This window comes from Lipotes vexillifer, unplaced genomic scaffold (assembly GCF_000442215.2).
Source record: "Lipotes vexillifer unplaced genomic scaffold, Lipotes_vexillifer_v1.1 scaffold1235, whole genome shotgun sequence".
Lineage (NCBI taxonomy): Eukaryota > Metazoa > Chordata > Mammalia > Artiodactyla > Lipotidae > Lipotes > Lipotes vexillifer.
Window position 1 is genome coordinate 1,180,416 of NW_006775530.1, and position 26,681 is coordinate 1,207,096.

The window sequence follows — 26,681 nt, forward strand, 5'->3', positions numbered from 1 at the left end:
AAACTCTCTCATCTGAGATGTTTGTGGCTCTTGTCTCCTATAATCAGGGCAACTCTGTGCTAACAGTAGCAGAGGGAGTGAAAGAAAATGGCCTGGGAGGGCAAACACAGCACTTACCTTTCTTCTCTGGAAGATTCAACCAGCTTGATTCTCTTTTCTGGAGATCAAATCCTCAGCGCCATAGCTTTCCATCGCAAAAGCAGAAGACCAGATTCAGACCTGTTATTCTTTCCAGTCAAGATAGTTTTATTCCAGTTTTGCATGTTTTGATAACAATTTCCTTTCCCTCCCTCCCTACAATTGCGTCTCTGTACCCTAAAATGCCTCTTGAGCATCCAAGGATGACTAGCTCTGGCTGCTCCTCATTACAAGAGGGACAATCTCAGCATGAAAGAATATCAAGACATGTGACCTATCGGTGGGCCAACCTCTTCTACTCAAGTCGCAAGCGAATGGTCAATTAATCAAATTCCACCGGTTGTGTTAAAAATATACTGCCATCAGGTAGACATCCTTCTCTAAAAGCTACAGGACAGTGAAAAATGTGCAGATTAATGAGATCTGTAATCTTTTTTTCTTTTATCGGCACACACTTCAGGCTGGATGCAGGATGGTTATATAGATGCGTTAGGAAGGTCAGCCCGAAGACACACAGGACCAGAGACATAAAGCCACCTCCAGGGGCAGCCATATTGCCGGCACCAAAGGGGCAGTGGGGCCACCTGCTGGAAGGCTTGGGCACTGCTCTGGCTGCTTGGTCCCTCTGCCTCCTCCATGTCCTTTGAGGTTGGTCTATGGCAGGACCATGATCTTCTTCTCCAGCTTCTGTGGCGGGAACAGGAAGTTTCTCATTATCTCATCCAGCTCTTCCAGGGCCAGCTGGGCATGGAGCTTGGCAACGTCATCGGACTCCAAACGTACCACGTGCTTCAGCAGGTGGTAGAGATCCTTGAGGACGTCCCTCAGCACCTGGATGAGAGAGACAGAGTCACGGCCATCTGTCTACCATGCCAACATTTCTCAGAATGACCTAACTGCCTTCTCCTGTCTGAGGAGTTCTGTGAGGAAACCCACAGGCTCCTTTAAGAAGACAACGCATGGTCCTCTCAGGCTGGAGATCGAGTGGGGCAGCTGTACTGAGGTAGGCTTCCTTTTGGGTTTCTCATGCACTCCTGACCCCTCAGTACACTGGCCTTGGTGGCTGCTTCTCCCTTTTAGCCCCAGACCCAAGTGATTCCAGACCCCTCCCTTCAGTTCCAAGGCATGGCACAGACCTCAGGACCACAGGCAGGCAGTACTGCCCAGATACGGCTGCTCCTAGAGCATGTTTACCAGCATTCTCCTCTCTAGCTCCCACAAAGCCCTCTGTGACACCCACAAAACAGGCACCTATCTTATGAAACGCAGGAGGCTATTTCTTCAGCAATCATGCTTTTCCTTGCCACTACTTTAAAAATTTTACACCATTGTTTCATGTCCGTGTCGTTCCCTCAGTCACAGTAATTTTTTTTCAACTCCAACTCTGCAATGGGAAGCAAGAGAGGACTCCATAGACACGGTCACACCCACTTTTCACATCCAGTACTCTGATCTGATGGTCTGATATGGAATTGGGAGGGTGCCAGAGCACCCACTCCCAGGAGCTTCTAATTTTGTCCCAAGTCCTCCTGGCTTGGGAGCCAGAACTTCTAGCAAGAAATGGGTTCTTCTAGCAGAAGAACAGGGAAACTCAGAGGAAGGGGCCTTAGGGATCATTTAGTCAAATGAGGGACTGAAGACTCCAGGTCACAGGGGGTCACATGTCTTGTCTGCAGCCACTTTCAAAGTTACTCCTGGTTGAGGGCTCTTTGCCTCAAAAGTTACTATTTTTGGGGTCAGGTACTGCACTAGGTATTTTCCATATATTATCTGATTTTTATGCCAGTCATATAAAGAAAGGAAAGCCCCACTTTACAGATGATTAGAGGGTTAAGTAACCTCCCAAGGTTACTCTGCTAAAAAAGGGATAGAGCCAGCTTTTAAACATTCAGAGCTTGTTTTCTTGTTTACTTTTACTGAAAAGGTAATACAGTACAAAAAAGTACATATTAACAAAATAAGTCTCTCTTCTACCCCAGACTCCTACTTCCCCTTCTCAGAGGATATCATTCTTAATTTTGAGAAATATTCTAGGTATTTACAAGCATATATATATATATGCATGTGCCTTTTCCCCCTTTCCCCCCTTTCTTTTAAAAAATTTATTTATTTATTTTTGGCTGCATTGGGTCTTCGTTGCTGCGTGCGGGCTTTCTCTAGTTGCAGCGAGCAGGGGCTACTCTTCGCTGCGGTGCGTGGGCTTCTCATTGCAGTGGCTTCTCTTGTTATGGAGTACAGGCTCTAGGCACTCAGGCTTCAACAGTTGTGGCAGGTGGGCTCAGTAGTTGTGGCTCATAGGCTCTAGAGCTCAGGCTCAGTAGTTGTGGCGCACGGGCCTAGTTGCTCTGTGGCATGTGGGATCTTCCCAGACCAGGGCTCGAACCCGTGTGCCCTGCATTGGCAGGCGGATTCTTAACCACTGTGCCACTTCCCTTCCCTTTTTAATTTTTTTAAATTTATTTTATTTTATTTTATTTTTTTGAGGTATGCGGGCCTCTCACTGTTGTGGTGTCTCCTGTTGCGGAGCACAGGCTCCGGACGCACAGGCTCAACAGCCATGGCTCACGGGCCTAGCCGCTCCGAGGCATGTGGGATCTTCCCGGACCGGGGCACGAACCCATGTCCCCTGCATTGGCAGGCGGACTCTCAACCACTGCACCAACAGGGAAGCCCCCCTTCCCTTTTTTAAAGCACAGGATTATATGCTATACCAGTGGTCCCCAACCTTTTTGGCACCAGGGACTGGTTTCGTGGAAGACAATTTTTCCACGGGTCGGGGGGGGATGGTTTTGGGATGATTCAAGTGCACTACATTTATTGTGCACTTTATTTCTATTATTATTACATTGTAATATATAAATGAAATAATTATACAACTCACCATAACACAGAATCAGTAGGAGCCTTGAGCTTGTTTTCACTTGCCACTCACTGATAGGGTTTTTTAAAATAAATTTATTTATTTATTTATTTTTGGCTGTGCTGGGTCTTCGTTGCTGCGTGCGGGCTTTCTCTAGTTGTGGCGAGTGGGGGCTACCCTTCATTGCAGTGCACGGGCTTCTCATTGCAGGGGCTTCTCTTGTTGCGGAGCACGGGCTCTAGGCACACGGGCTTCAGTAGTTGTGGCACGTGGGCTCAGTAGTTGTGGCTCGCAGGCTCTAGAGAGCAGGCTCAGTAGTTGCGGTGCACGGGTCCAGTTGCTCTGCGGCATGTGGGTTCTTCCCGGACCCGGGCTTGAACCCGTGTCCCCTGCATTGGCAGGTGTATTCTTAACCACTGCACCACCAGGGAAGCCCACTGATGGGGTTTTGATATGAGCCTGCAAGCAATTGATTTATTATGGTCTCTGTGAAGTCAAACCTCTCTCCTAATGATAATCTGTATTTTCAGCCACTGCCCAGCTCCAGCATCACCTCCTTAGCTCCACCTCAGATCACTGGGCATTAGATTCTCATAAGAAGCGTGCAACCTAGGTCCCTCGCATGCACAGTTCACAGTAGGGTTTGCGCTCCTATGAGAATCTAATGCCACTGCTGATGTGACAGGAGGCGGAGCTCAGGCGGTAATGCCAGCAATGGCGAGTGGCTGTAAATACAGATGAAGCTTCACTCGCTTGCCAGCCACTAACCTCCTGCTGTGAGGCCCGGTTCCTAACAGGCCATGGACTGCTACTGGAGGTTGGGGACCGCTGTGCTACACTGTTATGTACCATGATTCCCCCCATACCCAAGATATTTTGAAGATCTTTTGCTATTACAAATATTGCTGCAATAAACATTCTGATACCCAATCTTTGCAGACATGTACAAGTGTATCTGTAGGACAAATATCCAGAAATGGAATTCCTAGGTCAAAAGGTAATGCACACTGAAAATCTTGATAGCTAGGCCAGAGAAGTTGTAATAATTTATATTTTTACCTATCACTCTGAAAACTCCTATTTCCCCAAATTCTCATAAGTGATATATATTGCAAACTCTTTATCTTGGCTAATTCAGGAAGTGAAAAATAGCATCTTGCTGTTTTAAATTTGCATCTTTTTAATAGATACATCAACTACTTGTATTTTTTTTCTGGTATGTGTAATCAAATTTTCCTTATTGATTTGTAAGAGCTCTCTGTATATGAAAAAGAGAGGTCCATTACCTATCATATGAATTGCAAATATTTTTTCCCTAGTTGGCACTTTTTCTTTGTGAAATTTTTTTTTCCAGAGAAGAAATTTACTTTTTTTTTTTTTTTTTTGGTACGCAGGCCTCTCACTGTTGTGGCCTCTCCCGTTGCGGAGCACGGGCGCCAGACGCACAGGCTCAGCGGCCATGGCTCATGGGCCCAGCCGCTCCGCGGCATGTGGGATCTTCCCGGACTGGGGCAGGAACCCGCGTCCCCTGCATCAGCAGGTGGACTCTCAACCACTGCGCCACCAGGGAAGCCCGAAATTTACATTTTTGATGTAGTTAAATTTATCAGTTTTTTTCCTTTATAGTTTCTGGGTTTTGTATTTCGCTTAGAAAAAATAGGGCCTACAACGTTAGCCACTACGCTATGCCGTGGCTATTTATTAATAATGTGTACCAAATTGGGTTTGTTTCACCATATGTAAACATCTCTGACAATAATTGGTTCAAACGGATTTTAAAATTTTTCCTCTCACTACTTTGGAACTTCAAGAGTTGGCTGAATATTGAAGGCTGTACCAGTGTGCAGTGTGTAATTTCAAAAAAGGAGGAAGATCAGAAAAAAAAGAAATAGGAGAATGGAGACATTCATTCATTCTTTCACTTTTATGGCTTTTCATAAAAGCAATGTAATAAATATATATAACAGCTTATATACTATAAACACAGACTACATCTGCAAAAATACTGATTGCCTTCAGCAAGCGACACTGGGGAGAGATGGGGGGGATTATATACCCTTTTGTACCATTCTATGAATATATAACCTATTAAAAATAAATATGCTTTTTACTAAACTGAATTAACTACTAGACAAAGATTTTCCTAAGGCCATTTAATAGGTAAAAGAGATATAGAACCTGCCTTTAAAAAGGCTTATGCTCTGGTGGGGAGGATAAGTCATGTACATAAGTGAGGACAATACAGAACAGAACACGGTACGTATCCTGAGAGCAGAGAGAGTGTATGAAGAGAGGTTCGAGCAAACAGAGGTCACATTTTAGGAAAAGGAAGCGAACTGAAGGTGGTGAACAGAATGCTGGGAAGTGGTTACTTCAGTGGGTAACAAGTACACTTACATCTGTGATGCAGTTAAATTTATCAGTTTTGGGGGTGGGTCTTAGCCCCACAGTCCCCTAAGCATTCCACACAAGTACACTAGGTGTGTAGCATCACACATCTTGGACTTGCTAAAGAATACAGAAAGAGCTCTTTCCGTCGTTTGATATTCTCAAATAGCACAGGCACTGGGGATTGAATGGAGGAAGGTAGGGGACGGGGTACACAAAACCAGCCCCCCAGGTCACCGTCTGGTCCCCCTCTTGTTCTCTGGGCTCCAGCTGTGTGGGCCTTCTTCCTTTCCTTGTCTGAGCAGAACTCCTTCCCAGCTGAAGGCCTTCGCATAGGCTGTTTCCTCAGCCTGGAAGACATTTCGCTTCCTCTTCACCCTACAATTCCTACTCACCCTCAGCCTGAAATGCCACTTCCTCAGGGATGCCTCCCTAGCTCCCACCTAGGTAAGCTTTCCTACCCTGCCTATAGCTCTGTTTGTAGCCCCTACCACAATGGTAATTTAAATATTTATTGTGTAATTAAAAATACATTTTCCTCACTAGCTCACATGTACTATTGACACTGGCACCACATCTTGCCTTGTTCACCCTGGTGTAGTCCCAATGCCTCAATATAGTGACTGGCACATGGCAGATATCTAAAAAATATTTATAAATGAAAGAAGGCATGCATGCATGCTATTCCTGGCCAGTTTCTTACTCGGTAAAAACTAAAACTTCTAAGAACATCCACTGAAACAATGCTGGGAAACCAGGGAATACATATGCATGTACCAGCTACAGAATACAAATTGCATAATTTCAGGGACCCCACATAAGAGTTCAACACACTCACATTTGCATTTAAAATCAGCATGGCACTGGCACAATGTAAAGATGAACAGTAAAATCCATGCTAATAGTCTAACATTTAAAAGGTTCTCAACTTAGAACAACATTAATAGCAAATAATAAACACCTTGACAGATGAAAGGAGAGACTGGAAGAAAGGAAGAAAACTTTATATTTAAAAACCTCAGGGGCGGGCTTCCCTGGTGGCGCAGTGGTTGAGAGTCCGCCTGCCGATGCAGGGAACACGGGTTCGTGCCCCGGTCTGGGAAGATCCCACATGCCGCAGAGCGGCTGGGCCCTTGAGCCATGGCTGCTGAGCCTGCACGTCTGGAGCCTGTGCTCCGCAACGGGAGAGGCCACAACAGTGAGAGGCCCGTGTACTGCAAAAAAAAAAAAAAAAAGCCCTCAAACGGCACTTTTTCCTTGTTTTTCTGAACAAGGGACCCCGCAATTTCATTTGGCACTGGGTCCCACATATTATGCACTTGGCCCTGCAGACAACTCTCCGTGCTCTTTGCCCAATGTCGCAGCATTAAGCGCCTGAATCCTATGGGCAAACCCCACAAAGATGCTGCCCCATCTCTGCTGTGCAGCTGTCTCCTGGGTTTTCTCCCAGAGCTGCTGGGTCACACAGGAGTCAGGTCTCCAAGCGCAGGCGTCTGCCTCTGACTGTGCACTATGCCCGACTGCTCTTTCATAACGTAGCTTTCTCCTTCCTCAAGGCCAGCAGTGTGAAAAGGAGAGACGATTCTGGAAAGAGGATGGCTCCCCACAGCTACTGATTCATGATTACTCACTCACTCAGTAATCGTTATCAAGGGCCTACTTCGTGCCCAGGCAGTGTGCTGGTGATAAAAAGGTGAATAATGCACGAACCCTACCCTCTGGCAGCTACAGCCAGCGGGGAGGCAGACACGCACACTAGGCAGTGTGATCCTCAATCTAAGAGATAAGTGTAGGTGATTCTGTGGAAGCAAAGGAAGTGATTTCCGCCTGCAGAGGTGGATGGAGGAAGAACGTTTCCCTACCGTGTGAAAGGGCCTTTGCTCTGACTTTCATCTGTAGCCAATGGGTGGCACCAAGGAGTGGCCTGGGGAAGTTTTATTGTCCCCTCACTCTCAAACCACCTCAAATAACTGCAGAGTTTAAGCAAACCCAGCATGCTTGTTATGTGAATAGAGCTTAAAGACAAGGCTCCTAACACTCTCTCCAACAAATTATAGCCCAGTGTCTCTTACATAGAAATTCTAGCGTTCCCACTGTTTATCACAAGGTCATCTTTTTTTTTCTAGAGGAATCTTTCACCTAGTCAGAAATATCTTAGAGATTTTTTGCTAGAGCATCCTAACATTCAAAGTAAGGTTAGCTTTCTTTTCCTTGTTAAAAAGGAAAGTTCTAAGGCATTCTGGTCTGCTAAGGTACTCTGTTCTTTCCTGGTGTGGGTAGGAATTTGCTCCTTGGCACTGCTGTGTCCTTAAAATAACAATAATGCTTGTGCAAACACCACTTTGCACTTGAGGGGTGCTCAGTTCCTTGTTTTCCGTTACCGGATCTCCTTTTTTAGGTAATTGAGTGTTAGGCAAAGACTCCTTCTTAATTAATGGGTCTATCTTAGCAACCCGCCCTGGAACGGCTTCTCCCCAATCCCTGTAGCGCTTGGGATCCCACACATCACAGGACTTCCTCTGGACTCCCCAAGGATCAAAGCTTCCCGCCAGCAAGGGACTGTCACCAAATCCCATGGATCAGGGGCTGAATACAAGGAGAGTTCAAAGGTAAAGTTACTCACAGGAGCCTCTGTGGTGGGCAGGATATAGGCAATCCCACAGAGGAAACCTCTCATTAAGAGTTCAACACACCTGCTCTTCATCCCTCCACGCATCAAGGCCCCAGGACTGCAGGGAAAGGTGGAGGTGGAGGGTGTGAGTGGGGTGGGCTGGGGATACCTTAAAGAAGTACCCGGATTCCTAGTCTGAAAACTCTTTGGAAAGGGGTGGGGTTCAGGTCCTTTATTAAAAGAATTTAGAATGTGAGTGCAACATGCACACACACACTGTCTCTCCTCCTTCCCTCCCCCTCCCTTTCCAGGTGCCAGTTTCCTGGAGCACACAAAGCTGATGCTTCAGGGACAAGGGCAGTCTTTAGGGTTAGATGTGGCTTGGCACAACATACTGAAAAGGGGGACCGTGTGAGCAAAAGACTGCCTTGGGCACACAGGTGCACTTACAATGGAAAAGCAGGAAAACAGTGTTTGACTTTCAATGAGCTTGACCCCGAACACACCGAGAGTGGTTGCTGTATCTCTGCATTAAGACCTAAAGAAGAGGGCTTCCCTGGCAGCGCAGTGGTTGAGACTCAGCCTGCCAATGCAGGGGACATGGATTCGAGCCCTGGTCTGGGAAGATCCCACATGCTGCAGAGCAACTAGGCCCGTGAGCCACAACTACTGAGCCTGCGCAGCTGGAGCCTGTGCTCCGCAACAAGAGAGGCCATGATAGTAAGAGGCCCGTGCACCGCGATGAAGAGTGGCCCCCGCTTGCCGCAACTAGAGAAAGCCCTCGCACAGAAACGAAGACCCAACACAGCCAAAAATAAACATACAAATAAGTTAATTTAAAAAAAAAGACCTGGGGCTTCCCTGGTGGCGCAGTGGTTGAGAGTCCGCCTGCCGATGCAGGGGACACGGGTTCGTGCACCGGTCCGGGAGGATCCCACATGCCGCGGAGCGGCTGGGCCCGTGAGCCATGGCCGCTGAGCCTGCGCATACGGAGCCTGTGCTCCGCAACGGGAGAGACCACAACAGTGAGAGGCCCGCATACCGCAAAAAAATAAAAAATAAAAAAAAATAAAAAAATAAAAAAAAAGACCTAAAGAAGAAATACATGGCGAATATCTTTCTTCTCTTTAGTTCCTAAATTTATTTTATGATTATAAAACCAATATTAACCACAACCCAGAATATCTGGGAAACAGAGGAAGGAAATAAAATCTTTAGTGAAACTACCTCTCTAACACAAACTCCATTAGTAAAGACATTTAGAAATTAGTAGATTTATTTAAATTTAAAATAATTTTAATATTTCAAAAGTCACACTTCTAGGTGATTTTACAAATGGAACTTAGGTGAATGAAACTGCTATTCTTTTTGTATTATTTTGTGAGATCAATAAGACACAACACAAATGGTGATAGATGAGACATTTACAGAAATAAGAATTCCAGAAAGCGTGATCTAGCAGAGGACTTCCCACCTATACTTTTTTAATATTTGAGGAAAAAATGGGTTACTCAATATAAAAGAATTAAAAAGTTAAATGCTAGCATACACTAATTGCACTTAGAAATTCAGTCTTCTATAGAGCTAAGAGAATTGTGGCTCCCTTTGTGCCTAAGAAGTACTGGGCACAAAGACAAAAACAGACAAAGAACAGGGAAGTCAGACATTGAAATAAAAGGCAGGAGCCGACACAAGAAACAAGTGAACTGGAGTTGGTGGCTGGAGACCAGCCTGGCAGACAAAAAGATTCTCTAGGTTGGGGCCCAAAAGAAGAGGAGACCCCAGAATCCAAATAATTCTGTTTAAAGACATGCTGAAATAAGCATTAGGTGTGGTATAATGAAGCTGTAGGTCCACCTCTGAAAATCCTCATTTTGACCACTCTGCTTCCATGTTATAACCAACATACGGCTTGGTGGCTGAGGGAAGTGAGAGTGATCAGAAGAGACTAGTTATGGGACAGAGTCAAGGATCATAAACAGAGCACAAGCCAGCCAACATTTCCCGAACTGTGTGCAGGAGATCACGCTCAGCATGCTGGGTGATGAGGGCCAGCTCCAGGAGCCTTCAGGAGCTCACCACCATCTGGGGGAGACAGACATGGACAGTTGAACCTAATGGTCTGCTGGCAGGCGAATCGGGTGAAGTGAATCCTGACACCCCAATTACCAGCTGGAGAATCTTGAGCAAACCACCTCAGCTTTCAGAACCCTGGAGATCTCTGTAAAATGGGAATAACACTGCCTCCTTTGAAGGTTGTTGTGAGAATTACTGTCTACAAAGATCCAAGCACAAGGATTTGCAAGTGATGGCTGCTGCAGAAGCGGCACTAATACTGTGATCTCTGTGAGGGCCAGGACTGTCAATCTTGCTGCTCTTCTATCACTGAGGCCTCAGCAGAGCCTGGCATGCAGCGGCTCTGGCATGTAGTAAACCTTTGACAAACAAATGAATGAACGAACATATGATAACAATAGGTAATCTTCACATAGTACCTATTATGTGCCAGGTGTGGTTCTAGGCATTTTATCTATAGTAATTCAATCCTGACAACAACACAACAGAGAGAGGTACTGTTATTATCCCCAATTTGCCCACACAGCTAGTGACAGGTGGAGGCAGGATTCAAACCCTGGCAGCCTGACTCGGAGCCAATGCTCTTTATTAACCACTGTATTATTCTGCCTCTCCAAGTGGTTATTATTTTCACTACCATGAAGTGGGGAGCATAAAGCACGTATACTGCCTACCTTACAAGTTTATTGTGAGATCAAAAGAGATAATGCATATGAGAGTACTTTGCTATCACAGCGTGGTGATCAATAATTCAAAGTATCATTGCTACTATTATTCTGACACTGAGGTAGTTGGGTTTACCACCAAGCAGCTAAGAAGATGAGGGGAAAGGCACGGCTCTGAAAATGAAAAACAGAGAGCAGGAGCCAAAGAAAGAGTGCTGAGGGCGATGAATAAACGGAGGAGAGTCAGAAGAAAAGGGAAGGGCTGTAAAAGAGGGGAAGAGATTCCAGGCAGTGTGATGTGGTATCAGGGCCAGAGTCGGTGCCTGACTGTCGGGAACACCGTCTGTGCCACTGCACAGAGCTGAAAGCACCAGCAAGGACTCTCCTGGACAAGCAGAGCAGCTAGGCTCTGAGGTCTTGGAGGCGAGCTGCCTCTCTCGGATAATGGGCAGGAAACAAATAAATCGGGGAAGCAGAATGGAGGCAGACAATCTGGACCTCATTCAGGGTGCTCTGGTCTAAAGAAGAATAAATGCTTTACTGATAAAACCCCAAAGTTCACTTTGATGGGTCTGTAAAAAAGAAGTCAGGACCAATTCAAACAGAAAGACCGGGATTTTGAGACACTTCACTGAAAAGCATTGGGTGGGTCTGCAAAGAAAGACAGGATTACTAATGTCTAAGAGATTCCTATCCATGCCTGACAGATAGAGAATCTCAAACATGCTGAAGTTCAGGGCGGCATTCTTGTTAACTGGAGGTTACTGAGCTTTTCAAAAACCTTTTATTCCTAAAGTATTTTTCTCTGCTAGACCTAGAGATAAATGGCATTTTTACCCTTTCCGGATTGTGTCTGGCTGTTAAATAAGGAGGGCATCTCAAGTGCAAGTTGGAGATGGGTGGGGAGGGGATGAGGGGGTATCATGTGTGATTTTCATTGAAGAATAAGGGGGTAATTTTAACTGGTTATGTGCTCAAAATGCTACAGGGATGTAGACAGTCTGGGCAGTTTAGGGACAAACACCAAGACGGCCTTCATGGTTAACCCCTGGGAGGGGTGACAGCTCAGGGATCCTAAACAGAAAGTAGGTGCTGGGACTCTCCACTCGCTGTGGCAGGGACAGGAGCAGCAGCCGCGGTGGCTCTAGGAGCAGCGGTGGCAGCATCTCTCAGAATGTCTTTAAATAGCAACCTGAGGAAGGCAGCAGCTTTCCTACACCCCCACAGGCATGGAAACAGAACAAAGAAGGCAGGGAAAAATGGCCGGAGGATGTGCAGAGGCAGCAGGCTGCTGCTTGTAGGAGAAGTGATGGGGCGCTTTGTCCTTAGAAGGCGATTACAATCCCAGCTTTCAAATTGTACTCAATTACCAAGTCTGGGGGGAAAGGGCTTCATCTTTCTTGGCCCTGTAAGCTTCCCTGCTGAGGGAGCACCGTTCTGCTCCCTTTCTGCACCTAACGCCTCCCACAAGGGATTAGACAGCGCCAGCAAAGGCTCACTACTACCATTTACTGAGTGTTCACTACGCTTCAGTCACTGCGCCAAGCCCTTCACGCACATTATCTCATTTAATCCTATGAGGTAGGTGTTATTAGGCCCAGTTTGCAAATTAGGGAAAGGGGATTTAGAGAGGTTTAGTGATTTGCTCAAGGGACACAGCTAGAATTCAAACCTGCATCTGTCAGGTCTAGCTGCAAACCCTGTTTTTTTAAACACGTGCAGTTAACTAGGAAATCCAATACGCAGGAGGATGCTATGGAGAGAATTTGACCTTTTCCCTGCACCATCAAAGCAGTTTATTTGGATGGGGCCCAGTTAGGGAGGAGGGGGAACAGCAACTGGGCTGCTGGCTGACTGCAAGGTTTGGGTTTCCTCTGGGGCACTGGTTTGCTTGGGGCATCCTGCATCACCCCAGGCTCACCCGGCTCACACAGCCTCAGGTCCAGCTTGATTGGCCATGAGGGAAGTGCAGGCCACTCTCCTTAGGGGTTCTGCTTAGTGGAATTCAGTGCTCTGTGCAAGATGCCTCAGGAACAAAAGGTTACAGAGTTAGACCAAAGGTCAGAGAAAACCACAGTCACTGACACATCAGAGGCTCTGGTGGGGTTGGTAGTATGTGCTAATATACACATAGCATAGAATAGACGTGGACTAGGCTGGAAAAAGCAACCTGCCCACCCACACTGAAGTATGGCTACACAGCCCAGACTCTGCCTCTGAGCAACACCATCATTCTAACATAGTGATTCTCTACCTTAGCTGCACAGTACGATTCCATGGAGAACTTTTTTTTTTTTTTTTTTTTTTTTTTTTGCGGTCCGCGGGCCTCTCCCTGTTGTGGCCTCTCCCGTTGCGGAGCACAGGCTCCGGACGCGCAGGCTCAGCGGCCATGGCTCACGGGCCCAGCCGCTCCGCGGCACATGGGATCTTCCCAGACCGGGGCACGAACCCGTGTCCCCTGCATCGGCAGGCGGACTCTCAACCACTGCGCCACCAGGGAAGCCCCATGGAGAACTTTTAAAACGTCTGGGCCCCCACCTCACACGTAAGAATCAGAACTTTAGGGGTATGGGCTCAGGGCTTAAAAAAAATTTTTTTTTAATTTCTTTTTATGCTCTCCAGGTGACTCTAATGAGCAGCCAGGATGCAGCAGTGCAGCATGTTAGGAAAAAACACTGCGTAGGAGACAGTAAGAGATATGTCATGGTTTCCAAAGAAGGGATCACTACGACGACTCTGCCCATGAAAAATCTAAGTGCCAAGAGCAAGGGTGACAGGATTGGGACATGACCTGCTGCACTTCTTGGAATTTTCTTAACTATCGACAACCAGGTTTTTATTTTCCAGCAAGGGGACTGGGTCAAAATCATTTTGACCTCTCACTGTTGTGGCCTCTCCCGTTGTGGAGCACAGGCTCCGGATGCGCAGGCTCAGCGGCCATGGCTCATGGGCCCAGCCGCTCCGCGGCATGTAGGATCTTCCCAAACCGGGGCACGAACCCGTGTCCCTTGCATCGGCAGGCAGACTCAACCACTGTGCCACCAGGGAAGCCCCCAAAATCATTTTTGATGCACAAATTAAGACTGCATCTTTTTTCCAAAATATTTTTAAAATGTTCTTTGGGACTTCCCTGGAGGTCCAGTGGTTAGGGCTCTGCACTTCCACTGCAGAGGGCACTGGTTCGATCCCTGGTTGGGGAACTATGATCCCACATGCTGTGCGGTGTGTCCAAAAAAAAAATTCTTAAACATGTGTATTGGAGTGTAATTCTGAAGACACAGAAAGTTACAGGCTCCCAAAAGGCATCTGTAAGAAAGTGAATGGATAAAACGCAGGCAGCTGCCTCCTTTACTAGGTTAGCTGTAATTATGGCAGAAACCTTCACACAGATGGGAGGAATTAAGGAAAATACATGTGCTAAAATTTTGACAGCAATGTACACACACACACACACACACACACATATATACACACACACACACATACACACACATATATACACACACATTGTGTGTGTGTGTGTGTGTGTGTGTGTGAAGCCAAGTTTTGAAATGCAGACAGTTCTGGCTGCTCGTCAATATTCATTCTGTCACTGTGCCTCAGGACTCCCGCTCCCAGCTGATTTGGGGACATGTCTACAACCCAACTGCAATGAAAACTTTAGGCGTTTCCAAGTAAGGAAGGTAAAATTCCCTCCTAACGAGAATTTGTTTGGTCAACTTGTGTTCTTGGGAAACCTGAACAGAAGAGTTCAGGAACTGGAAGAGTTTGGAAGCCCCAGAATTTCCAGTTTAAGATCTAAGAAGTCTTTATGGCAAAGGCAGGTACAAAGAAACTTAAGAGATGTATTGTCCCATGCATCTTAGAGAAGAGGTTTCATGCACTCTCTCAACAAACATTTATTAAGCATTATTCTGTGCAAGGCAATGTGCTAGGTTTGGGGAACATAAGAGTGAATGGAAAAGTAGAAAATTCAGAGACAGACAGGATGGTGACTGCTAGGGGCTGAGGGAGGGGGAGAGTTAGTATTTAATGGGTACAGAGTTTCATTTTTACACAATGAAAAGAGTTCTGTGGAGGGATGGTGGTGATTGCAGCATAAAAACATGAATGTACCTAATGCTACTGAACTGTACACTTAAAAATGGTTAAGATGGTATATTTCATGCTATGTATATTTCACCACGATTTTTTAAAAAAGTGACTGGTGTGTTCAGGGGCTGTCCCCTGTTGACATCAGATGTGAACAAAGCATTACAATATCTACTCTAGTCTTGAGCTGATATTTAAAGTACTGTAGAGCCTGGAGAAAGGAGGATTAATTTTGCCTGAGAAATGAGAAAAGGCTTTTAACATTTAGAGTCCTAAAGGATGAACAAAAGTTTATCAGATGGACAGGTTGGGGGCAGGAGGAGAAGGCATTTGAGGCATAAGAAACAGTATGGACCAAGATCTGGAGGCAAGAAATAGTACGCAGACTATGTAGGGCTGGCACGAGGTTCTGAGGGCTCATGAGGGGAAGCTCGGGAGAGACAGTTGTAAAGTCAAGCAAGGTCCAGATTATAAAGGGCCTTGTATGTCATATTAGGGAGCCTGGTCTTTATCTTAGGGACCACAGGGAACCACTGAAAAAAATGCTACCTGAGGACTGGACTTCAGCAGATTTACATTTCAGAAAGATCCCTCTGGCTGCTCCCTTACCATGCTGAGAACTGAATAGCTGCCGATCAGGAGAATTAAAGAGTAGAAGAAAGTCCCAGTGGTTAAGGAATCAGAAGTCCTAGGAACCCAGGTTTGTCCCAATATACTTGTAACAGCTTACCTCTTCCTCAAGTATAATCTCAGGCCTGTTCTAATTAGTTCCTTCAGAACAGCCAAGCTGGCAGTAAAACAGCCTGGGTTTGTACTCAGCTCTCTTCTGTCTGACCTGGGCATCTAAATGTAAACTTTCTGGACCTCAATTTTCTTACCTGTAAATAGGGTTATAGGCGTATTTATCTCACAGGGTTGTTAGGATGCAACGAGATAATGCATGTAGAGAACTCAGTGCTCTGCCTGGCACACAGTAAGCCCTTAATACACGTTAGTTACATTATTAAATACTAAACCTCAGACAGCGTGAAATTTATTTGGAGCAGATTTGCTAAGAGCAAACAAACAGTGGGGCGATGAGCAATGAGCTGGAACAGACCCCAGAGCATCAATCCAGACTGTCATTTTAAGTCACCCCAAGGAGGGTACACTTAGAACTCCTCCCTTTCAGAGGACAGAGCAAAGATAAGTGGGTTCTGCAATCCAGAGGCCCATCTGATTATTAGCACAATCACTCTCAGAGGAAGAACAGATTCCCGATCAAGCTGCAGGGCAGGAGGCAAGTCCCAAGATTCTCACTTCCCAGCTTGGCAGTCCCAGAGGCATTTGGTCTCCTTCAGTTTTTCTCAGCTCCCTGCCTTTTCAGTTCTGTGTCCATTATGGGAAGTTGCTGGATGGCATAGTCCAGTTTGGCCCATGATTTTGGCAAGGGCTAGTGGGACATGAGGAAGAGTAAAAAGGAAGCCAGAGATGTTTCCTGTCTCTGCTCTCTGAACAGTTCACACTGGCAGGTCCTGGGAGGTCAGGGCATCTGGGTCCAAGGCTGGTCTCAACATTCCCCTCTCCCTGCTCCATCGTTCTCGGGGACAGACAGTAAATAAGCTGTAAGGAGAGAGTCTGACCTGTTTTCCTTTTTGGTATCAGGTTTCCAGCATCTGAAGCTGCCTTCTGTTAGCCATGATCTTTGCAGGAAATGCCCAAGTGACTCAGTTCCTGAGTCCTTCAGATGACAGTCACAGAACCTGTGTGCACAAGTTCTGGAACCATACTGCCTGGGGTCATCTACCGTGCTGCCACTTACTAGTTGTTGAACAAGTTACTTATCTTCTCTGTCTTAGTTTCCTCATGTGTAAAATGGGGATATTAGTCATACCTAAATGGGATCATTATGAAGATTAAATGAATTAATTAAAGCACTTAGATATATGTGCTACCATGTAATAAATGCTCAGTAAAAGTATTTTTGCCAGGTTTTAATATACATTGAATTTTTCAGGAACGCAAGTACCATATGACTTGAGAGGAGATAATATTTTGATTTGTTTGGAATTTTACAGAGAGAGTTTACCATTTTGGAAAATCAGGCTACTCAGTGTACTTTTGAGTTGCCAGTACAAGATATTTATTATTAATTTGTATTTGTAGCTGTTACATTCATGATGATTCTACATATAAGAGCAACTGAATAGTTCATTACATCTTAGAGTTGGCCTAGACATTTCTATATTAAAATATGTTATTTTATTATAAACTAGTTTTCTTTTATTCCTTCTTTATATTATAGTTGGGACATTATATTGATTTTTAAAATATACATGTAGGTTACGTAGCTATACATTTCATTTCAGGAGAATAAAAAGGGGAAACTCTAAAATATTTGTTATAATAATTTTTAACAATAAAAGTACGTTGGGGGCTTCTCTGGTGGCGCGATGGTTGAGAGTCCGCTTGCCGGTGCAGGGGACACGGGTTCGTGCCCTGGTCGGGAGGATATCACATGCCACGGAGCGGCTGGGCCCGTGAGCCATGGCTGCTGGGCCTGCGCGTCCAGAGCCTGTGCTCCACAACGGGAGAGGCCACAACACTGAGAGGCCCGTGTATTGCAAAAAAAAAAAAAAAAAAAAAAAAGTATGTTGGGTCTGATCTGATGCTGATGTTTCCAGACCTGGTGCTTATCTTGTGCTCCAGCTCACCCTGATGATGTTACCTAAGACATCCTTGATAAAAAGATGAATCTTGTTGCAGTGGATGCAGTGGATGAGTGAATTAAGTAAGAGGAAGAGGGAGAGATACTATACTTCCACGAGCACTTGGCCAATGTAAGCTCCCAGCAACAAGTGGAAACGAGTGCTAATTCTTCCTGGCATTAGCTTTGGAAAATCAGAACTGCAGTCTCTTCATGAACTTCGTTTCCTCAATTCATAAAATAAGATGGTTGGATTATTTCCCAAAGTATGTTCCACGGAACATTATTACTTGGCATGCTTATAATGAAAACAGGGTTCCTTGGTAAATGGCCGAGGAACTGAGGAAACTGTTGATTTTAGCTGCAGGGCTTCTCAGACCCCCTTAAAAGGCAAACATGCACCAAATGTCGAGGGGAGTGTACAGCTGCACACAGCATTTTCCAAACTTATTTGACCATGGAGACCTTATGTCAAAGAAGCAACTCATGGGGTTAATAAGCCAAAGGAAATTTTTGTGAAATATAAATGAAATAGTCTCTAAGGCCTCTTACAGCTGTAACATTCCAAAATTCTGTGCTTAAATGACAGTACCTTCTTCTTGGCCGTTTTATTTTTTATTAATTTATTTTTTTGACTGTGCCGCGTGGCACGTGGGATCTTAGTTCTCCAGCTAGGGCTCGAACCCGTGTTCCCTGAAGTGGAAGTGCGGAGTCCTAACCACTGGACTACCAGGGAATTCCTTCTTGGTTATTTTAGATCAGATTAAGAAGCGTAAGGAGAAAGCTATCCTACAGAAAATAAAATAGCATCTGATGCAGAAGAGGAAGACGAACCAAGTTCTAACATATGTAAATCTATGTAAATGATTATGCGGAAGAGGCAGAAAGGGAGCAGTTTTAAATGCTAGGTCTTCCAAACTGTCACTTATGTTATCACTAGAAAAAGCTGAACATTTATATTTTAGCAGAAACAGCAGAGTACTGAGTACTAATCTTTTCAGTTTTACTTCTTAAATCCATCACTAATGTCATACGGATTTGGCCAAATTACTGTTGAGGAAATCTACGGGACTATGCCCTACTCCTAGGCACCGGGCCCAGGCTCTCCTCTCACAGATGGCTATGGTGGAGGCTGAACACGGTTTTACACAAACCAGCAACCCCATACACCCCACCTGGCCCAGCCAAGTTGGTTGACTTGGGGATGGGCATCTGATCTTAGCTGGAGCATTATGTCTCTTCCCTGGAATTTTTGCATTTGGGGCCAGAGAGGGAATCTCTGAGTGTTGGATGTTAAGATGCCACAGTGGGCCATCATCAGTGGTCATGTTGCTGTCATAGGAAAAAACTGGACTCTAGTGCGAGAGAATGAAGGCGAAATGCAGGAGAAGCAGAGACAAGAGGTGCAGCATTTCAGTTCCTGACTCTAAGAGTCAATGACGACCAGATCTATCCCAGCTTTTCCCACAACAGTGTTGTTCGGCCCTTCTTTGGATTCGGTAGGCTAAAAAGTTCTCTTTGCTTAAGCTAGTTCAGACTAGGTTTCTGTTGCTTAAAACCAGAAGAGTTCTGACTCTTGTCACACATGTCCTCCACACCTACTTTCTCCATCATTAGAGAGGAAAGAATGGAGGCTGCCTCCTGAAAGCTGGCATGTTAAACACATACAACTTCCTTGGCAGTCCAGAGGTTAAGACTGCACGCTCCCAATGCAGGAGGCACGGGTTTGATCCCTGGTTGGGGAACTAAGATGCCACATGCCACATGGCGTGGCCAAAAGCAAAAACAAAACAAAACACATTTATGGGACTTCCCTGGCAGTCCAGTGGTTAAGACTCCATGTTTCCATTGCAGGGGGCGCAGGTTCGATCCCTGGTGAGGGAACATAAGATCCCACATGCCACGCTGTGCGGCCCAGAAAACACCACCACCACCAACAACAAAACACATACACACACCATTGCTCCCTCCCTCCCTTTCCTGTCAGGAAAGGGATTAAAAAATGGCATTAAGTTATCAGAACAAAAAGAACTAACAAGGCAATGGCAACAAGTTTAGATCCTAGAAAGCAGCTGAATGAATCCTAGGGTCAAGGTCCTGATTTGCCCAGGTTAGTATGGTTTACATCTGCTATGCTGGTATAATTATTAATTAGTGTCCTCTTTCACTCTCAAAAGTGTTCTGGTTTGGATGGTAAATTGACTCATTAAACCTAAGAAGCCCAGAAGCAAGCCTAATGTACCACAGAAACATTGAAAAAAGCAGCAAATCAAGCTGAAAATAGTAGTTGCTGATGGGGAGTAGGAATGGAGGGTAAGAAAGGAGGATGGGGCTATGGATCTTTGAGTTAGCTTTGTAATACTATGTATATGAATAACTTCTTGGGGAATTAAATTAAATTAAAAAACAAATACACTAACAATAAAAAGACAAATAACCCAATTAAAAATGGGCAAAGATTCTGAAGAAGATATAGAAATGGCCAACAAGCTCATGAAAAGATGCTCAACATCTTTAGCCATCAGGGAAATGCAAACCTAAACTATACCACTTTACTGAAAGCCTTCCTGCTAAACTCTGGAACAAGACAAGGATGCCCACTCTCACCACTTCTATTCAACATACTATTGGAAGTCCTAGCCAGAGCAATCAGACACGAAAAAGAAATAAAAGGTTTCCAAATTGGAAGGGAAGTGGTTAAACTGTCATTATATGCAGATAACCTGGTACTAAATATAGAAAACCCTAAAGACTCCACATAAAAACTATAGAACCAGTAAGCGAATTCAGCAAGGTAGCAGGATGCGAGATTAATATACAGAAATCTGTTGCATTTCTTTAAGCTAACAGTGAAATATCAGAAAGGGAAAGTAAAAAGAAAAAATCCCTTTTCTTTCAGCCACTATGGAGAACAGTATGGAGGTTCCTTAAAGAACTACAAATAGAACTACCATACGACCCAGCAATCCCACTACTAGGCATATACCCTGAGGAAACCAGAATTCAAAAAGAGTCATGTACCAAAATGTTCATTGCAGCTCTATTTACAATAGCCCGGAGATGGAAACAGCCTAAGTGCCCATCGTCGGATGAATGGATAAAGAAGATGTGGCACATATATACAATGGAATATTACTCGGCCATAAAAAGAAACGAAATTGAGCTATTTGTAATGAGGTGCACAGACTTAGAGTCTGTCATACAGAGTGAAGTAAGTCAGAAAGAGAAGGACAAATACCGTATGCTAACACATACATATGGAATTTAAGAAAAAAAAAATGTTATGAAGAACCTAGAGGTAAAACAGGAATAAAGACACAGACCTACTGGAGAACAGACTTGAGGATATGGGGAGGGGGAAGGGTGAGGTGTGATAGGGCGAGAGAGAGACATGGACATATATATACTAACAAACGTAAGGTAGATAGCCAGTGGGAAGCAGCCGCATGGCACAGGGATACCGGCTCGGTTCTCTGTGGCTGCATGGAGGGGTGGGATAGGGAGGGTGGGAGGGAGGGAGACAAAGAGGGAAGAGATATGGGAACATATGTATATGTATAACTGATTCACTCTGTTATAAAGCAGAAACTAACACACCATTGTAAAGCAATTATACCCCAATAAAGACGTTTAAAAAAATAAATAAATAAAATAAAATAAAATAAAATCACTAAAAAAAAAAAAAACTTAGGAATAAACCTGACTAAGGAGGTGAAAGACTTATATGCTGAGAACTATAAAACACTGATAAACTGAAAATGATTTAAAGAAATAGAAAGATACTCCCTGTTCTTGGATTGGAAGTATTAATACTGTTAAAATGGCCATACTACCCAAAGCAATCTACAGATTTAATGCAATCCCTATCAAATTACCCATGACATTTTTCACAGGACTAGAACAAATAATCTTAAAATTTATATGGAATCATAAAAGACCCAGAAGTGCCAAAGCAATTCTGAGGAAAAAGAACAAAGCTGGATGCATAATCCTTCCAGACTTCAGACAATACAGCAAAGCTACAGTAATCAAAACAGCATGGTATTGGCATAAAAACAGACACATGGATCTGTGGAACATAACAGAGAGCCTAGAAATAAACCCACACAACTATGGTCAATTAATCTTCAACAGGGCTTCCCTGGTGGCGCAGTGGTTGAGAGTCCGCCTGCCAATGCAGGGGACATGGGTTTGTGTCCCGGTCTGGGAAGATCCCACATGCCGTGGAGCGGCTAGGCCTGTGAGCCATGGCCGCTGAGCCTGCGCATCCGGAGCCTGTGCTCTGCAACGGGAGAGGCCACAACAGCGAGAGGCCCGCGTACAGCAAAAAAATAAAATAAAATAAAATAAAATAAATCTTCAACAAACTCCTTCAAGAATATACAGTGGAGAAAAGATAGTCTCTTTGACAAGTGATGTTGGAAAAGCTGGACAGCAGCATGCAAATCAATGAAGTCAGAACACTCCCTCACACCATACACAAAAAATAAACTCATAATGGCTTAAAGACAAATATAAGACATGACACCACAAAACTCCTAGAAGAGAACATAGGCAAAACATTCTCTGACATAAATTGTAGCACTGTTTCCTTAGGTCAGTCTCCCAAGGCAATAGAAATAAAAGCAAAAATAAACAAACAGGATCTAATCAAACATAAGCTTTTGCACAGCAAAGGAAACCATAAACAAAATGAAAAGACAACCTACAGGATGAGAGAAAATATTTGCAAGTGATGCAACCAACAAGAGCTTAATTTCCAAAATATACAAACAGCTCATACGACTCAATAACAAAAAGATAAACAAGTCAATCAAAAAATGGGCAGAAGACGTAAATAGACATTTCTCCAAAGAAGACATACAGATGGCCAAGAGGCACATGAAAGGATGCTCAACATCACTGATTTTCAAAGAAATGCAAATCAAAATTACAAGGTTAAAAAGAAAAACTACAATGAGATATCACCTCACACCAGTCATAATGGCCATCATTAAAAAGTCCACAAATAATAAATGCTGGAAAGGGTATGGAGAAAAGGGAACTCTCCTACACTGTTGGTGGGAATATAAGTTGGTACAGCGACTATGGATAACAGTATGGAGGTCCCTCAGAAAACTAAAACTAGAATTGCCATATGAACCAGCAATCCCAATCCTGGGCATATGTCCAGAGAAAACTATAATTTGAAAAGATATATGCACTCCAACGTTCACTGTAGCATATACAATAGCCAAGACATGGAAGCAATCTAAATGTCCATCAACAGATAAATGGATAAAGAAGATATGGTAACATATATACAATGGAATGCTACACAACCATAAAAAAGAATGAAATAATGCCATTTGCAGCAACATGGATAGACCTAGCAATTATCATACTAAGTGAAGTATGACAGACAGAGAAAGACAAATATCATATGATAACACTTATATGTGGAATCTAAAATATGATATAAGTGAACTTATTTACAAAACAGAAACAGATTCACAGGCATAGAAAACAAACGGATGGTTACCAAAGGGGACAAAGGGGAGGAGGGATAAATTAGGAGTTTGGGATTAGCAGATACAAACTACTATATATATAAAATAGATAAACAACAAGATAAACAACTTTATAGCACAGGGAACTATATTCAGTATCTTATAATAACCTATAATGAAAAAGAATATATATATGTATAACCGAATCACTGTGCTGTACACCAGAAACTAACAAACTATACTTCAATAAAATTTAAAATAAGTATGGAGGTTCCTTAAAAAACTAAAAATAGAACTACCATATGACCCAGCAATCCCACTACTGGGCACATACCCTGAGAAAACCATAATTGAAAAAGAGTCATGTACCAAAATGTTCATTGCAGCTCTATTTACAATAGCCAGGACATGGAAGCAACCTAAGTGTCCATCATCGGATGAATGGATAAAGAAGATGTGGCACATATATACAATGGAATATTACTCAGCCATAAAAAGAAACGAAACTGAGATATCTGTAGTAAGGTGGATGGACCTAGAGTCTGTCATACAGAGTGAAGTAAGTCAGAAAGAGAAAAACAAATACCGTATGCTAAGACATATATATGGAATCTAAGGAAAAAAGGTCATGAAGAACCTAGGGGTAAGACGGGAATAAAGACACAGACCTACTAGAGAATGGACTTGAGGATATGGGGAGGGGGAAGGGTAAGCTGGGACAAAGTGAGAGAGTGGCATGGACATATATACACTACCAAACGTAAAAATACATAGCTAGTGGAAAGCAGCTGCATAGCACAGGGAGATCAGCCTGGTGGTTTGTGACCACCTAGAGGGGTGGGATAGGGAGGGTGGGAGGGAGGGAGACGCAAGAGGGAAGAGATATGGGAACACATGTATATGTATAACTGATTCACTTTGTTATAAAGCAGAAACTAACACACCATTGTAAAGCAATTATACTCCAATAAAGATGTTAAAACATTTTAAACAAATAAATAAACTACACCACTTTATACCCATTAGGATGGCTACAAATCTAGTAAATGATAGACAATAACAAGTGTTAATGAGAATGTGGAACATATGGAACCCTCATGCATTGCTGGGGGAAATAAAAAATGGTGCAGCTAGAAAACAGTCTGGCAGTTCCTCAAAAAGCTAAACGTGAAGTTACCACATGACCCAGCAATTCCACTCCTAGGTATATATCCAAGAAAACTGTAAACATATGTTGCACAAAAACTCGTACACAAATGTTCATAGCAACATTATTTAAAATAGCCAAAAAGTGGAAACAACCCAAATGTCCATCAATGAATGCATGGATAAACAAATATGCTAGATCCATACAATGGAATATTATTCAGCCATAAAGAGTAATGAAATCCTGATACATGCTACAATATGGATGAACCTTGACCACATTATGCTAAGTGAAAGGAGCCAAACATAAAAGGTGGCATATTGTATAATTCCTTTTACACGAAATGTCTAGAAAAGGCAAATCCATAAACAGAAAGTAGGTTAATGGTTGCCATGGGTTGGAGGGAGGGGGTAATGAGGGAGTGACTGCTAATAAGTATGGGGCGTCTCTTCAGGGGTAATGGAAATGTTCTGGAATTAGATGGTGGTGATGTTTGCATGACTTAAAGAATATACTAAAGCCCCTGAATTGTAGACTTTAATTTTAAGGATATAAGTTATAGCTCAATTTAAGAAATTATGTAAGAAAAAACTACAAGGTGATGGGGAGAAGGGGATATAATGCTACTGATGAACAGGGCACACACATTCTACCCTCCTTTGGGTCAGCAGCAGCGGCCTTGCAGAAGTGTCTTTGTGTGCCTGGACCTGGCCTTGCCTCTCTTCTGTTCACCAACGGCCCTCAGGTTGGGTCTGTCTCCAGCCTAGTCCTGCTCCTCTCCTGACACCCTTCCAGTCCTGCTCTCTCAGATCCTGGCTCGGATCCTGGGACAAATACGCCACTGAAAAATGCCCCTGATAATCTCCAGGGTTATCTAGCTGCAAATCCTCTTTACCTCAGGGGTTTAAAGGCATGACTTCTGAATTGCTACCCCATATAGAAACCTTGTATTTGAGAGATGGTAGAGATCCTTAGAAAAGCAAGCATTCATTAAATGACTAAACATCTGGTTTTTAATGTGTCAGAATGAACATTTGAAAAGTTGTGCTTCTGCTCTGACTGGGTCTTAGGAAGTAAAGAAAGTCATCACGATTTTTTGGCAACACCCTGCCAGAGAGAAGTGACGAGAGCTTGCTATTTACAGAGAAAGTATATGGCTAAACAGGAACTGGAACTCAGTACAAGTCTGTATTCAATTAATCAGAACGTCGCTTTAAACATTCTCAGCACGGGAAATTTAACCGGTGACTGCTTATTGTATATTTTCACCTATTACTGGTGTAATTCTTTGCCTTAAAAATAATCTTTACCTGCTCTTTCTTAAAAAAAAAAAAAAAAAAAGCTGTTTAAGGCACACAACACTACAGCCAGCTAGAGCACAGCACAGGCCTTAGAGACACACAGCCAGGGTTTAAACCATCTCTGCCATTTACTAGCCATGTGAGCGTGAGTGGTTTGCTTAACCTCTGAGGGGCTTCCTTTAGTCATCGGTAAAATGAGGGTAACAACACCTATCCCTCAGAGTTCCTGAGAGAATCAACTGAGACAACACAGTAACTCAATAGCTCAGTGCCTGCTTTATGAGGACAGCATTACTATTGTTATTTTGTGGTACCTGATCCACTGCTTCCTAGTGGTAGGCAAAAAAAGGGGGAAAACAGTGTTGGAGGTCAAATCAAGTCCAAACATGTAAGTCCTTTTGGTTTAATATCTACAAAGCTTCTAGGTTCTTATGCATTTTCCCAGTCGAGTTGGTGTCCATCATGAGGAGGAACAAGGTGACGTATGCAATCATGAGACGCTTGCAGAGTTGAAAGGCTGGATTCCATGTAACAGAGTCTGCCTTCCAAAATCTGAGATGACCAATGGTGAGGGCCTGGCATGATAAAGTGTAAGGTTCTAAAGTCCCAGCCATGAAAGAAATTGCCTATTCATTTAGATTGAATATAAAATTATCTTTGGTGGGTTTTAAACAATCATTCAAAAACCCAGCAAATCTATGGACCAGACAGTAGTACTGGTTGTGGTGGTGGGAGTGATAATAATAACAACACCTCCACTATAATCATCATCGTTGTTGTCTTTTATATTTGAGACACTCCACTCAGAACAGGCTCTTCTCGAGATACAGCAATAATGAACAGATGGAGAAGCATAAGCACAAGACAGAAAGGACTATGGAATGCTAAGGGTCTGTTATGGGTTGAATCATGTCCCCCTCTCCCCCCAAAAATGTATGTTGAGGTCTTAACCCCCAGTACCTCAGAGTGTGACCTTACCTTATTTGGAAACAGAGTTGTTGTGATGTAACTAGTTAAGATAAGGTCATACTGGAGCAGGGTGGGCCCCTAACCCAATATGACTGGTGTCCTTACAAGAAGAAAGCCATGTTTACATGACAGAGACACACAGGGAGAATGCATGTGACAACAAAGGCAGAGATTGGAGTAACACAGCTGCAAGTCAATAAACACTAATGATTGCCAGCAAACCACTGGAAGCTGGGGAAAGGCAAGGAAAGATTTCCCT

At 43.8% G+C, this 26,681-nt stretch overlaps 1 protein-coding gene across 1 annotated transcript in view; it reads right to left on the bottom strand.

Annotated features, from left to right (window-relative positions):
• Nucleotides 1-231: 231 nt before the first annotated feature.
• The window catches only part of TANGO6 (transport and golgi organization 6 homolog), a 188,581-nt gene continuing 162,131 nt past the window's right edge, over nucleotides 232-26,681 (bottom strand). Inside the window, exon 18 of the mRNA XM_007449938.1 lies at nucleotides 232-969. Within this exon, the coding sequence (XP_007450000.1) occupies nucleotides 793-969 (177 nt within the window). The 3' untranslated portion in view covers nucleotides 232-792. The remainder of the gene's footprint in view (nucleotides 970-26,681) is intronic.